This window comes from Sphaeramia orbicularis, chromosome 14 (genome assembly GCF_902148855.1).
Source record: "Sphaeramia orbicularis chromosome 14, fSphaOr1.1, whole genome shotgun sequence".
Lineage (NCBI taxonomy): Eukaryota > Metazoa > Chordata > Actinopteri > Kurtiformes > Apogonidae > Sphaeramia > Sphaeramia orbicularis.
Window position 1 is genome coordinate 48,353,590 of NC_043970.1, and position 14,410 is coordinate 48,367,999.

A 14,410-nucleotide genomic window follows, 5' to 3' on the forward strand; every position below is an offset into this window, starting at 1 on the left:
CCTTGTGTGGTAAAACTGTCTGACCATCACGGTCATGCTGGTTATCACATCAGACACTTTTGACAAACCGTCCTGGGGGTTTCCAGAGCCACTGGGGAGCTCTGTGAGAACTGCACACCTTCAAGGTTTGCAGTCACACCAGCCACACTGCCGATAGGAGCCCTGAGGGGATGTTGATGCCCATGGCCACATCAGATTTTGTATTTATGCAAGTAGGAAACACCAATTAATATATGCAAATAATGATTAAATAACCAAAATTTGGGCTGCAGCCATAAATGATTCCTCGAAATCCCCAATCTTTTTGGTATTTAGAATAACAAACTCATTTCCTTACTGTCTGAATTAACTTGTATGACGACGTATTAAGGCCACATAAGAAAACAAAAAACAAGAGCTACAAGAATAGAGTCGTTATGTTTCGAGAATAAAGTCATAATATAATGAGAATAAAGTCGTAGTTTTAAAAAAAAACTCATTTAACCCTCTGGTGCCCCATCCAGCAAGGCCCTTACTAAGCACCAAGTGTGCCTTTTTTGGCAGACATGTGGAATAATGTCAAAAAAATTTTCATACAGTTTGTTTTTAATTCTTTTACTCTTTTTTTCTATTTCATCAACTTCAGCCATAAATAAAAATACCAAATTCTCAATAATTTTCACATTTTTTAACCCTTTAAATGCCGTGTTTGTATTGTAAACAAACCATTTTCTTGGATGCAAAAAACACAAAAAATTATTATTATTTTCAATAGACTACATAAAAGTGGATCACATATTATTTGATTTTTGCAGCCTGGCATATGTCAATGATTAACAGCAACATCGGTTAATTTGCATTATTATTTTTGGCGCAAGGTCAAATGTTCAAAAATACTAGCATCTGTCACCAAGTGTGCCAAAATGGCACCCCTATAAATCAAATTATTAAATATTATATATTGATTTATTTTTCTGCTGTAATTTGATTTTATTTTTGTAAATCAAGGTCAGCCCTAATCATACATAACAAATGGAAGAAATTGTGAAGGTCCAATCCTGTTCATTCCTCTGTATTCAGTCTGTTCTAGTACTACCCAATAAAACACAGCTAGTTATTATTCTACCACTTTACACATGAAAAACAACAGAGGAAGTGAAAGAAGATGAAAAGTAACGATACATTTACATTTACATTACATTTATGCATTTGGCAGATGCTTTTTTCCAAAGCAACTTACAGGGGAAAACCAAAATTTAAAACTAGAAAAGCACTCTGAGAGCGCAGACCTCCGCCAAGGCAGATCAGTGCCCCCCCCATCACCACCAAAATTTAATCATTTGTTCCTTGTGCCAGTATCAATATTTCCTGAAATTTTCATCCAAATCTGTCCATAACTTTTTGAAAGATCCGGATCAGTCTTTGCCATTTGATAGAACACCCCATTGTAAATCCCTGAGTCAAATTGCATGAGATTTGCACAATTCCCCCATATTGTGATTTCCACCATAAATATTAGTCCCATATTTATTTTACCTATATTTTAAGATTCCTTGACCATGAAAACATACCATTAGCAACTGGATTCATAATTATATCCTTATTAGTTCAGTAGTTATTCACGAAAATCACATTTCTCGTAATGGCGGTTTTCTTCTGGATCTAGCCCCTTAAGTATTAAAGCTACATGAAATCCGGTGGCATACTCCCGATGCGGAACTGACTGAGCTACACGATGGCGCTTGTCAGAAATTTCTACCTTTAATATTAAAGGCACAGTAGGCCAAAAAGTAAGGACACCCCCATTTTTTATATAAATTGAGATAAAATCCGCCTTCTGGATCAGATCCGGATCAGCCTTTGAAATGGGATAGAGGACCCCATTGTCAATTCCTGAGTTAAATTTCATGAGTTTTGGTCAATAATTAAGCGAGATATTGGGAAACAAAAATTTTGGCCCCATTTACCACAATGTTAACGAAAATTTCAAAGTGATCCAGAATCCAGGATTTCTTCCGGATCACCCCCAAAAGTTAATCATTTCTTCCTTATCCCATTTCCAACAAACCCTGAAAATTTCATCAAAATCTGTCCAAAACTTTTTGAGTTATGTTGCACACTAACAGACAGACAAACAGACAAACAAACAAACAAACAAACCCTGGCAAAAACATAACCTCCTTGGCGGAGGTAATAAAATAAAATAAAACACAAGAATAGATTAAAGACACAAAGCAGCTGTAAAATTAAAAACAGTGTCATACAGAAGAGTAATAGACAAAGATACAAGTGTTGAAGGAGGAAAAAGAACTAACATGAGTTCCCACTGCATCTGCCAAACCACATTTTTACCGATTACCCCGATAAACAATAAAGCTTTTATGTAGTGTGTCACATGTTCACAGTCCTTTGCCTGTCAGCTCCTTTTCTGTGCTATCCAAAGACAAATATAGTAACACTTTATGTCAATAACCGGCTGAGCATGAAGTGAATCGATCCACTGCTGTAAATGGACCAGAGGCTGAAATAGTGTTTAAAGCCTTTACAGTCACCACCTACTGCAGGTGAAACACTGGCTACGCTCAGACACTCATCCTTGTACTTTAGTTAAATAAACGAGTTTATGATGGCGCCTCATTTAGAAAAGTAGGCTCTGCTGGTAATGACTATTTGGAAAAGGACTTTTACAGGCACCATAGCATCAAACTTAACAACCAGAGAGCACATCTACACTATATGAACAAAAGTATCCAGCTGTAGCCATGACGCGTCCCATTATTTTTGTCCATATAGTTTACAAGTATTGATTTTTCCTTCAAGTTTAATGGGAGATTTTTCTTCCTATGTGAGATGTGAAGAAAGTAGATTGTTAGTTTTGGTAGAAAATTAATATTTACACCCAGAGCATGAAGAATATTTTAGAAATTTAGAGGTAGGACATTGAAAACCATATTAATGGGTTTTAAAAAAATCATTGTTGAGAAAAATTAGCAAAAACCATCTCTGAAGCATTTTGGAGCAAAGATAATTTAAACCAAACTAATCAATGCAATGATATTTATCCCAAAATAAAACTATATTATGACATTTGTCGTTATTATTTTGTATCCCAGACCCCTGTTAGAAAAAAAAACAAAAAAACACCTGAATTCAAAGTGTCCCAATACTTTTGTCCATATAGTGTATATGTTGCTTGATGCTATGTCAGTACTCTCTTGACTTATCAGATATACTTTCTGTGGACACTTCTATGGTAAAGTATTACTGCTTTTGGTTGCTTATGGTAGAAAATTATGCAGTCAGTGCATGAAAAATATTTTAGAAATTTATAGGTAGAACATTGAAAATCACAGTCATGGATTGAAAAAAAAAAAAAAAAAAAAAAAAAAAAAAAAAATATATATATATATATATATATATATATATATATATATATATATATATATATATATATATATATATATATAATTGTTGAGAGAAATAAAGTAAAAACCATCCTTAAGGCATTTTGGAAGCAAAAATAATTTAACCAGAGTTTAGCAATGATATTTATTATTACAACATAAAATTATATTGTGACATTTGTCTTTTTACAAAATAACCACATGAATTCAACATGTCCGAATACTTTTGACTATATAGTTTCATAGTTTTTTGTTTTTTTTTTAGTCTATTTTATTTTGTTTTACCATGTCTTTTCATCCTTGTTTTATAAATTCTTGGTTATGTCAAGTCTTTAACCCTTTATAGTTCACTCATAGAAACACTCAGGACATAATAAGACTATTGTTACGTAGAAAATAAAGGTTAATGAAGTTACCATATTTGGTTCCTTACCCATAAGTGGCAAAAATAATAACAAGTGGTTCCAGGCACAACAAACCCCGCCCCTCACATGTATTGTAGTTTATTTTGGCATCGATCCAGATGATGTCATCATGTCTATGCATGTGCTGATGTCAGCGTATCAATTACCTCTATATATGTGCCAAGTTTGAAGTAAACTGACACAAAATTAATGTTTTTAAAGACACTGGAAATTCTGCCCAGTATAAGTAAATGGGAGGGGAAAAAAGGATTTTAAAAAATTATTAAAAATTTGAACTTTGACCTACTTTTCCCAAAACGTAATCAGATCTATTCTGGGTTGCTGGCAATCTATAAACTCAATTTGGTATGAATTAAACTAATAGTTTTGCTGCTACAGATATTTGAAATTTCATCCTTTATAAGTAAATTAAGAAAATATTTTAAAAATTCATAAAAAATAAGAACTTTGACCTACTTTTCCCAAAATATAATCAGGTCTATTTTGGGTCACTGGCAATCTATAAACCCAATTTGGTAGGAATTCAACCAATAGTTTTGCTGCTGGAGGGTTAAAAAACAAAGAAATAAAGAAACAAAGAAACAAATTGAACCAAAAACAATACCCCTTGGCTCCTTTTTGGGGGACGAGGAAATTACCAAAAATAGTGAAATGCCTGATAAAGGGTTAAGAAGAACCAAATAATTGGTTTCTATTACTTTATTTATTACAGGATGTGTAACGTACTAAACCTGGCCTCAAGTACCATTAGAAGCACATCCATAAACGCCTCATATGTAAACAGTGTGTATTTACATTTAAAACACACACACACACACACATTACCAGTGTTGAGCGCTGTGGTTTTTTTGGACAGTACTGTGGTATAAGCTAACAGCCTGGTTAATAGTATGCAGTCAGACGTGTCGTTTGTATTAACAACATTTCCCTAATTGCATCCTCCCATGGAGCTAATTAATTTACCGTTGTGCTGTGATCCTATAATATCTTGACTCATTGAAAGTCGTTTCTAAAGCGCAGAGAATTACATAAATGGCTGCCTTTGCATTTTAATGCTGAGTAGAGAATAATAGCTTATGACGATGAGGCTGTATGACAGTGTGTGTGTGTGTGTGTGTGTGTGTGTGTGTGTGTGTGTGTGTATGAGACGACTGCGGGAATGAATGTCATTTCAAGGAGTCATAGGAATATAAAGCTGCTGTTTTTCTTCTTTGTGTGAACTTGCAGCTGTCAGCGGCACTCATGATCATTTGGCTGACAGCCAGAGGAAGTACATCTACAAAATGTTTCTTTATCTACAAATGTATGTGTCTGTTGAAAACCACTCGGTCTATTCTATATTCAGTCGTGACGTTATTTTGTGCTGAGAGCTTCTGTCTGTGTCATATTTAATACAGGGGACGAAACAGCGTGGATTCTGAACTTGGTTTATATCTAGACTTGAACACTAGTGAGGTCATCTAAAATATAATAATACAATATCTAATTAGTAGCATGTTATTGTTACTCACTGTAAGCCCGGATAAGTAGAGTTTACGCAAAAAATTTGAGGCAAGTGGTTGCACTTAAATGATAATCAATTGGTTTAAGTAGGTTCAACTTTAACCCTTTCATGCATGAATTATGAGAACCTTAATCAAGATATTTTTCCTGAGTGTTTTTATTCCTCTTTAGGCATGAAAAAAAAATGTGATTGAAATTTTTGTTTTTTTATCAATCTGTTTTTCATGGAGTTACAAAAATGTCCACTTAGCTGGACACCATGTGTTTAATTTCTGAAGCAAAAAAACATGCATTTACTGTCATACTGTGTGAAAACGATGTAATAAATGTTTTTTTTTTAATGTTGCTAATCTGACATTTTCTCACATTTTAACATACTATAATAGTAGTTATTACTCACTCCAATAATATGCAAAAAACAACAAAACACAACAACTTAAAAAAAAACAAAAAACAAAACTGTTAATTACAGTCTAATAACAATTAGCAATTGATTTACACTCAAATATGTTGCTGCATATCAGGTTTATCAAGAACAGGAATGTTACAGTCACGGTATGAATTGCAATGTATTATGGGATGGTGCATAAGTGTCCACTGTGTTGGTTGATATGCAAGTAAAACAACAAAATCCATGAATATACAAGAGAACGGCTGTAGAATAACTGTCCACTGGAGTGACCACTGTGCATGAAAGGGTTGATGCTAAAAGTATTGAACTTAAACTATTCAGTAGAAAACACTAAAAGACAAGTTATTTGTACGTTAAATCTGTTGTAAAGTCAACCCCACTATCCAACCATTCAACTCAGCATTTTAGGTTACACTGACTAATTTTCTCAATTGCAGCCAGATTAATTTATCATTGATTAAACAACTTTTTTTAAGTTAATCAAACTCATAATCCTATTCCTGACCAAAGTACTTACAAAATTATTCAACTTATTATATTGTAGCATAAATGGAAGTTAGCTCAATGTCACTTGCCAGTACGGGAAGTGCTTTTAACTTGACAAGACATTAAGCTTCCCATTGTACAATAACAGTCTTAGATGAACAGTAAAGCCATTGTTCTTCCTCTGGGTCTGACTCATGGTGCAGCTCTACAAAAATACAAAAACAAACACAAAAAGGCCAATAAACCACGCTGAACCCCTGCACATAAAAATAACACATTTTCAACAACATGCCCAGTACCCACAATGCAATGCGAAGATAAAAAGGTGTGGTCATGACTAAAACTTAGTGATTTAATTCCATTCAACTTCACCTTTTTCGTACTTTCAACTATGTCTACAAATTAGTAGAATATACTGAACATTTTATAGTAACATCATAAAACTTAAATCATTTAAGTGCATTGTAATGAAAGCATTTTAGTAAATATAAATTCCGGGCTTACAGTGCTGCTGCATCTAATGCTGCATTCCAGGCAACCTGTACCTTGTGTTTTTCTAACCTTCTACCAGTGAAAATGCCCTGGAATGCAGAGGCGATTTCTCATAGACTGCAAGGGAAGCCCGGCTTCCCCTAAAATTATAACAATTAAATGGTCAAATATGTTCGGTTGTGTTGACATTTTATTGACTACAAATGTGTTAGAAGTTTATATTCTCTTTGAAACTCTGCACTGCAACTCTTACTTTAATATGTGTGTTTTTATTTTTATTTTATTCTATTTTATTATTTTTTTTAATTTTATGTGTTGTTTTATTACTCACTGTTTTTAATCACCTTTTACATGTTTCTTTTATGTTTTAAATGTGTTTCTTGTTGTTTCTTTTATTTCAATGTCCTGTGTGAAGCACCTTGAATTGCCTTGTTGCTGAAATGTGCTATACAAATAAACTTGCCTTGCCTAGAACACGTTCATCTAACAGACGAGTTCGTTCAGAATCAGCTTTATCGCAAATCATCAGACTCGATGTTGTTCACTTCTCATACATTCCCGTGTCTCTGTTTTCTCATTGGATCTCTGCTCAGTGCATTTGTCCGTAGACACTCAGCGTCCATGCACTTCAATGGGACTGAGTGGAACAGTTTTTTTCATTGCCTGAAAACTGGACGGTAATTGGATAAATGCCACGATGTTGTCCCGCCCCTGGACGCTCGGTGTCTCTGGGGGTGAATGGAGCTGTGGGCGGAGCTTGGCCGGGCTGGACGCTGAGCTTCCACGTGCTGATTGGAGGATCAGTCCAAAGGCTGAATCCCGTTTGACTGACAGCTATTTTCAGATCTGCTCCTTCACTGACACAGTTCAGTTTAATACCGTTTCGCATTCTGCTGTGAAATCAAGAGAGAAACCACTACGAAATGACTTGTTCATTTCTTGCACTGTAAATAAAACACACTCATTGTACTTCCTTGTTTCAAATTCAATTCACTGATCATGTAAATGTTCATTAAAGCTTAGATTAAAATTGTGGGTTAATATATGAAATACAGACAAAACTGAAGAAAAAGTGACTTTTTCTCTATAATATATCATTAACTGAACAAAGTCGTGAATCAATGTTGTAGAAGATGACACTGTTTCCACGGTAACTACAGAGCCTCTGAACGTCTAAATGGGTCATATCTGATGACCATGAAAAGACTAAAAAACTGTATTTTACACAAATTATTTACATGTATTGATAGGATCAGTGAGTCTAAAGTTATTAAACATTTTAGATCAGTTGATGCTTTCGATTGCTGTTTGGATATTTGGGTCTTTTTGTTTTAACAATTCCGATCTCAAACATGATTGGGAAAACTTAAAAATCATCATCATTATCAGTTTTCAGTGGTGCAGTGAAGCAGACTTGTATTAGTACAAGATAAACAGACCAACCAGCTGAAAACAGCCATAGCCTTGGAATAAACGGCGTGCATTTTTATATAATAAAGTTTATTATTATTATTATTATTCTGTTTTTATTTTTTATTTTATTGTATTTCAAATTTCATCTTATTTCTTGCACTTCAAAAATTCTATGCATAATCAAATATTTTAATATGCGCTGTTTTTATATTTATTTTTATTTTATTGTATTTCTAATCAAATCTTAATGTATTTTAATATTGTATTTTTTCAATCAATGTGAAGCACTTTGGGCTACAATTTCTGTATGAAAGGTGCTATACAAGTAAAGTTTATTATTATTATTATTATTATTATTATTATTATTTTTGTCTCCTTTTGCAGGGTTTAAGGCAGATGAGGAGGGTCGTTCAGGTCGGACGGGATGGCGTGCGGCGGACGGACTGGCACGACTACGAAGCCATGAGGAGAGACGCCGCTCGCTCTGGTGGGTCCACACTCTTTGCTTACGCTGCCTTTTTTCTCAGAGCGTATTTGCTGGAAACATCTGCTATGTTTCAACACCAACACCCCCCACACTCACACACACATACACAAATACACACACTCATGCAAACTGTAAATGCACAGCGCGTTATACAAGTTCAGCTGCTTATGTTGTTTTTTTTTCTGCCTTAATTCCCTCTGAGTGGATTTGTCTGAGAACCAGCTTCAATCAATGGTCAGAGTATAGTTCTTAGTTCATAATTAAACACAGTTAATCTTCTACAATGAGCATTGATTCCGCCTCAGGCTGTTTTCTGAGGAGCACACCTTCAGCTTTTCTTCTAAATGTAACTGATTTAACCGGCTTTGAAACGGCATTGAGCAGTACTTACGAGATGAATGCTTGTGGTTTAGCTCTTTACTGTAGTTTAATTTTCATATTATGTTTCAGCAGTAGTTGGCCATCAGGGCCTGCAAGGTCTTCTCTGCTGGCCTAAAAAATATCTGAATCACAGGCTGATGTTAATTATATTTTGTCCATGAATACTTATTAAATAATTCCAAAAGGTCTGTCTGCTTCCTTTCAAAGCTTTTCCCTTGGTTGTGCTGCTTCTACACATGTATTTTCATATTAAACCATAAATTAACCAATCACATTTCAGGCATCATTTGTTGCCAGGCAGAGTCAAAGTCAAAGAAGTCTGCCTGTGCGTTGTGAATAACTTGCCAAAACACGATCCTCTCTTTACCTTGCCGCTAATTCAGGCAGACAGCACAGCGAAACTGCCGCTTTTCCTCTAGTAACAAAGTACAGTAAACATAAAGCATACCTGGCATAAAACACACAATCAGTCTCATATGATAAACATGTATTCCGTTCTCACACTGTCAAGATAAAAATTTTAAAAAATCAAAGCTAACAACACACGCCAATCAGACCATGAACATACAATGAAGAACATCGCCATTCAAAAACATGCTCAACCTACAGGGAGCTGATCATTACACAAACACAACGGTACAAAACAATCATTCAAATATGACATAAAAAAATTTCTCATAGATTTCTCATAGACTGCAAGGGAACCCCGGCTTCCCCTAAAATTATGAAAATTAAATGGTTAAATATGTACTGTTGTGTTGACATTTCATTGACTACAAATGTGTTAGAACACGTTCATCTCACAGATGAGTTCATTCAGAATCAGCTTTATCGCAAATCAACGGACGTGCTGTTGTTCACTTCTCATACATTCCCGTTTCGCTGTTTTCTCATACATCTCTGCTCAGTGCATTTGTCCGTAGACTGCGGGCGTCTCTGAGCTTCAATGGGACTGAGTGGAACAGTTTTTTTCATTGACTCAAAACTGCACAGTAATTGGATAAATTCCACGATGTTGTCCCGCCCCCGGACGCCAGGCGTCTCTGGGGGTGAATGGAGCTGTGGGCGGAGCGCGGCCCGGCTGGACGCCAGAACCCCACGTGCTGATTGGAGGATCAGTCGAAAGGCTGAACCCCGTTTGATTGACAGCTATTTTGAGATCTCCTCCTTCACTGACACAGTTCAGTTTAATACCGTCGCACATTCTGCTGTGAAATCGAGAGAGAAACCACTATGAAATTACTCGTTCATTTCTTGCACTGTAAATAAAACACACTCATTGGACTTCCTTGTTTCAATTTAACATAATTTCAGCATTTTCTTGTTTCAGTTCTGTAATTTAATAATTTTTTGTTCGAGTTTAATGTCGTTTTGTAGATAGTTAAATCAATCAAACTGTCGGCTAGGTCGGAGTGAAAGGAGCATCTCTTGTTTAAAAAGGCTGAAGTCTGACACCCACAACACAATGGGCCAAGGCAATCTAGGCAGCCCAGCTCTGCTGGACATTGAGAGGACACTGGTCCAGTCCTTGGAAAAGACGCCTACTTAGTACGATAAGGTCACTGAGCATTTTCTTAAAAAGGAACGGAGGGATGAATCTAATGTTTAAATAACTTGACAATTTTTTTTTCATGTAAGCCGACAATGAGCTTCCCCTGTCTGAAAGACGAGCAGCCGGCACTGGACCAACATACATGTACTCACCAGGCAGACAGCACAGCGAAACTGCCACTATCTCCCTGGGGTGCACAACCCTAGTTTGCAGGGGTGTGGCGTTTAATGTCCATAAAATAAAACTGTAATTAACACAATAAAACAGTGTGAGATGGCAAGTGGAATGCTAGACTACAGTATATACATTAACTCTGTTACACCTGGAGGCCTTCACAAGCAGTTCTGCAGGCCCTCTAGCAAAAAATAAGTGTAATGACACTGTTGCTTCAACCAATCAGATTTTGAGTTGGCGACACCAAGGCCCTCTAGCAGGCGTACGGTAACGTCAACATATTCACACCCAGTGATTGGATAGTCAGAGAGCGTACTAGCCAAAGCTGCACCAACAGAAATACAGTTGTGTTGGTTTAGTGTTTAGTCAAAACACAACGGCTGAAGGAGGAGAAGAAATGGATTTGGATGCAGACTGATTGTCAAAGCCATTTTCAAGACGGACTTTTCCAGAAAAGCTGGACATCGTTAAGAAAGGTGGGACAATTCCAAAGCTAGCAAGCCGGTCACAACCACGAAAAGGATTGTCCATCACTTTCACTGCACTAACTACGACCGATAGCCCCGGTACAGGCATGGATAATCTGTACAACAGAGGAGTTGAACTGTTTTTGAGGAAAGAAAGGAGGATGGATTCTGTGTACAAGTAATCCGAAATTTAGTGAGTAAAATGTTGCTATTTTCCTAAATAATATTGCACATTTATGAGGTTATTATTGATGCGTTTTAGCTTACCGGCCAATAGGCTCATAAGCTATTGTCGTCTGGCGGCGTCTGGCGGCGGCGTCTGTTGTCCGTTACAAAAATTTCAATCGTCTTCTTCTCCAAAACTACAATTCCGATTGACTTCAAACTTGGTACACAGCTTCTTTATGATGATATCAACAAAAGTTAGTGAAATAATTTGGATCCGGATCTGATTCTGGATTTGGTGCGACTTTGAAAAATTTCCCCATTATAAGAGATAGGAAGTGGATGGATGCAATAACTCAGTAAATATAAATGATACCCAGTGTTCATGCTTTCTTATATTCTTCATTTCATAGGTCTTATGAATGTCATTGTTGTGTTTTGGGTTTTTTTTTTTGTAGTTTTGTTTGTTTTGTTTTTTTCTCTCTCTTCTGCCCAGTTTACTCAGTTCTGGTTGTAGTTATTGTCACCATTATAATTGTCTCCATGGTTGTTGCTGTTTGTATTGTTGATACTTTTTTGTGAGGGTCTTTGCCACCTTCTTCTCTCTTGTTCTCTCCCCTTCTTCTACCCCCACACCCCCACCCCCCATGTCAGGTCCAGCATCGAAATGTGGTTCAACAAAACTCATAATAAACACAGTAGAATATCAAAGGGCGCTTCATATACTTTATGAAGTTACCCTTGGCAAAGCAAATTTGTTCAGCACCAAAAGGAACCAGACTACCATTCTACTGTTAGGACGCTGGACAAGACAAGTAGAAAAAAAAAAAAAAAAAGTAGTGTGAGATACTCCCTGGTAAAATGTGCAAATAAAAGAGGATACACAAGCAAAGGTGTCAGAAAAATGGGCAATGATGACTGGGAGTACAGTTGGTGTCGGCTGCTGCCTTATCGGTACAGACAGCTGCCTGTCAGCCAGCTGAGCCCATTAAAAAAAAAGAAAAAAAAAAAAAGATATCAAGTGTAAATTTCTACAGTCCAGCCCTGATGGGGAGATGACCAAAACATAATGGCCACATGCTGATCAGGATCTTCTACTGGATCTGGGAACTTACGGAAAATTTAACATGGGCTCTTAAGAGGAAAAAATTTCAATTGTCTTTTTCTCTGAAACTCCAGTTCTGATTGACTTCAAACTTGGTACAGTCTACTCTCGTTATACCGCCAACTTCCGTTCACGGCCAAATTGGCGGTATAGCGAAAATGGCGTTACAACGGGTTGCGTCCATAACGTGCATGTCTTTACTATATGATGTCTATGCTGCCTCCGTTAACCCGTTCTAATTGCGTTTCTAAATAAATCTTGATTCTGTTATGTTGTAAGGGATCATTTAAAGTGGGGAAACATTTTAAGCATTATTATACCGTGTCGGGAAATGACACCCCATCATCTTGAGGCTTTGGCTTAATCCCACGTCCTCTTCCCGACATCCTGACCTACTGAGTGTTCTGCGATAAATGAACGGTGGCCGTTCCGTAGACCTACTCGTAGCTTGTCGCGATCAGCGTCTGGCGCGTTTGTTTCAGTGCATTGTTAAAATTTATGTGTACTCGATGGCAATCACGCTGGCGGTATAACGGTCGGGAAATCAATGGTATAAGTGTTGTTTGTGCATGGAACTGGGCTGGCGGATGGCGATAGGCGGAAATGGCGGTATAACGGCGGGCGGTTTAACGAGAGTAGACTGTATACAGCTTCTGTATGATGATGTCAACACAAGGTATTGAAATTATTTGGATCTGGATCTGATTCTGGATTTGGTGTGACTTTGAAAAATTTTCCCATTATAACAGATAGGAAGTGGATTGATCCAATAAATCAAAAATATCAATGATATCAAGTTGGAATTTGCATTTTTTACAGATCTGATTGGAATATGAGCAAAACATGGGCTATTTCTGTAATATAATAAATACACATAATTGTGCGATAATAAATGGCATCTGGATACACTTCCCAAAGGTTTTAATTTGGCCGGTAAGCTACAGGGTCATTGGTCCTATTTTTTGTGTGTGTCGCAGCTGTAGTTGCAGTAGAAGGAGACCTGTACACCCCGGGTTTGTTTATTTAGTAAAGGCATTAATTGTGGCCACACGAGTTATCTGTCTGTGATGCAACGGCTCTTTATACTGTATTTCTGCATAATAAGATGTTTTTTATAGCCATAAAATAATTATTGAGGGCTGGATTGATTCAAACAGAGCACTACTGAAGGCCTAGGTGGGAAATGCACGGTCCGCCACTGTGTTTCAGTAAATTTAACCCAATTTGATATTTGATGGAGGTACAAACGTCACCTTCAATGATACTTATTTAGCAAGGAATTGGATTATTCTTCTTAATGGTATGTGCAAAAAAAAAAATAAGTGGTGCAGAGGGCCCCGAGGATGTTCCTCATCAAATTTGACCCAAATGTGCTGAAATTGACATCAGACCCACTAGTGTGGGTCAAACCAAGGAAAATGGTGGTTTGAGGGAATCTTTGTCTTCATCAAATCAGGAAAAATTATGCGAATCATTTGGCAGCGTGGGGGTGCAGTGGTTAGCACTGGTTCAACAAGAAGGTCCTTGGTTATTAGCTGGGCTTCCATTACAGTTTTCCACAAAATAAAAATGATATTTCTACAATTTCGACAAAGTACTTGTGTTTGGCTTCTGATGCTTGATTCTAATTAAGTCCCGTCTCGCGGAAAGTCGTAATTCTTGTAACATACTATATAGTTCTCGTAAGATGTTATGACTTTATTTGATAATATAAAGTATAAGTTATTTGTGTTTGGATTTATTATAATTTCGTGATGCATTTGCAATTGCATGTAAATTTTTTTCTGAGTAAAAATATGCAGTATATTTAATTTGTGATTCATGTTAAAAGTTTAATTAAAATAAGCAATAGTAAATGCTAAGAATAAGATAACTACATTTCCCACACTGTAAAAAAATCTGTAATTTAACAGAATTTTCACTGTTTATTTTACAGATTTTTTTCTGTGTTTTCAAGATACAGGA

The 14,410-nt window shown here is 36.5% G+C and overlaps 1 protein-coding gene across 1 annotated transcript in view; it reads left to right on the plus strand.

The window, feature by feature from the left end:
* Positions 1–14,410, plus strand: part of LOC115432778 (polypeptide N-acetylgalactosaminyltransferase 10-like) — a 268,778-nt gene that overhangs the window by 62,763 nt on the left and 191,605 nt on the right. Inside the window, exon 2 of the mRNA XM_030153782.1 lies at positions 8,499–8,601. Within this exon, the coding sequence (XP_030009642.1) occupies positions 8,499–8,601 (103 nt within the window). The remainder of the gene's footprint in view (positions 1–8,498; positions 8,602–14,410) is intronic.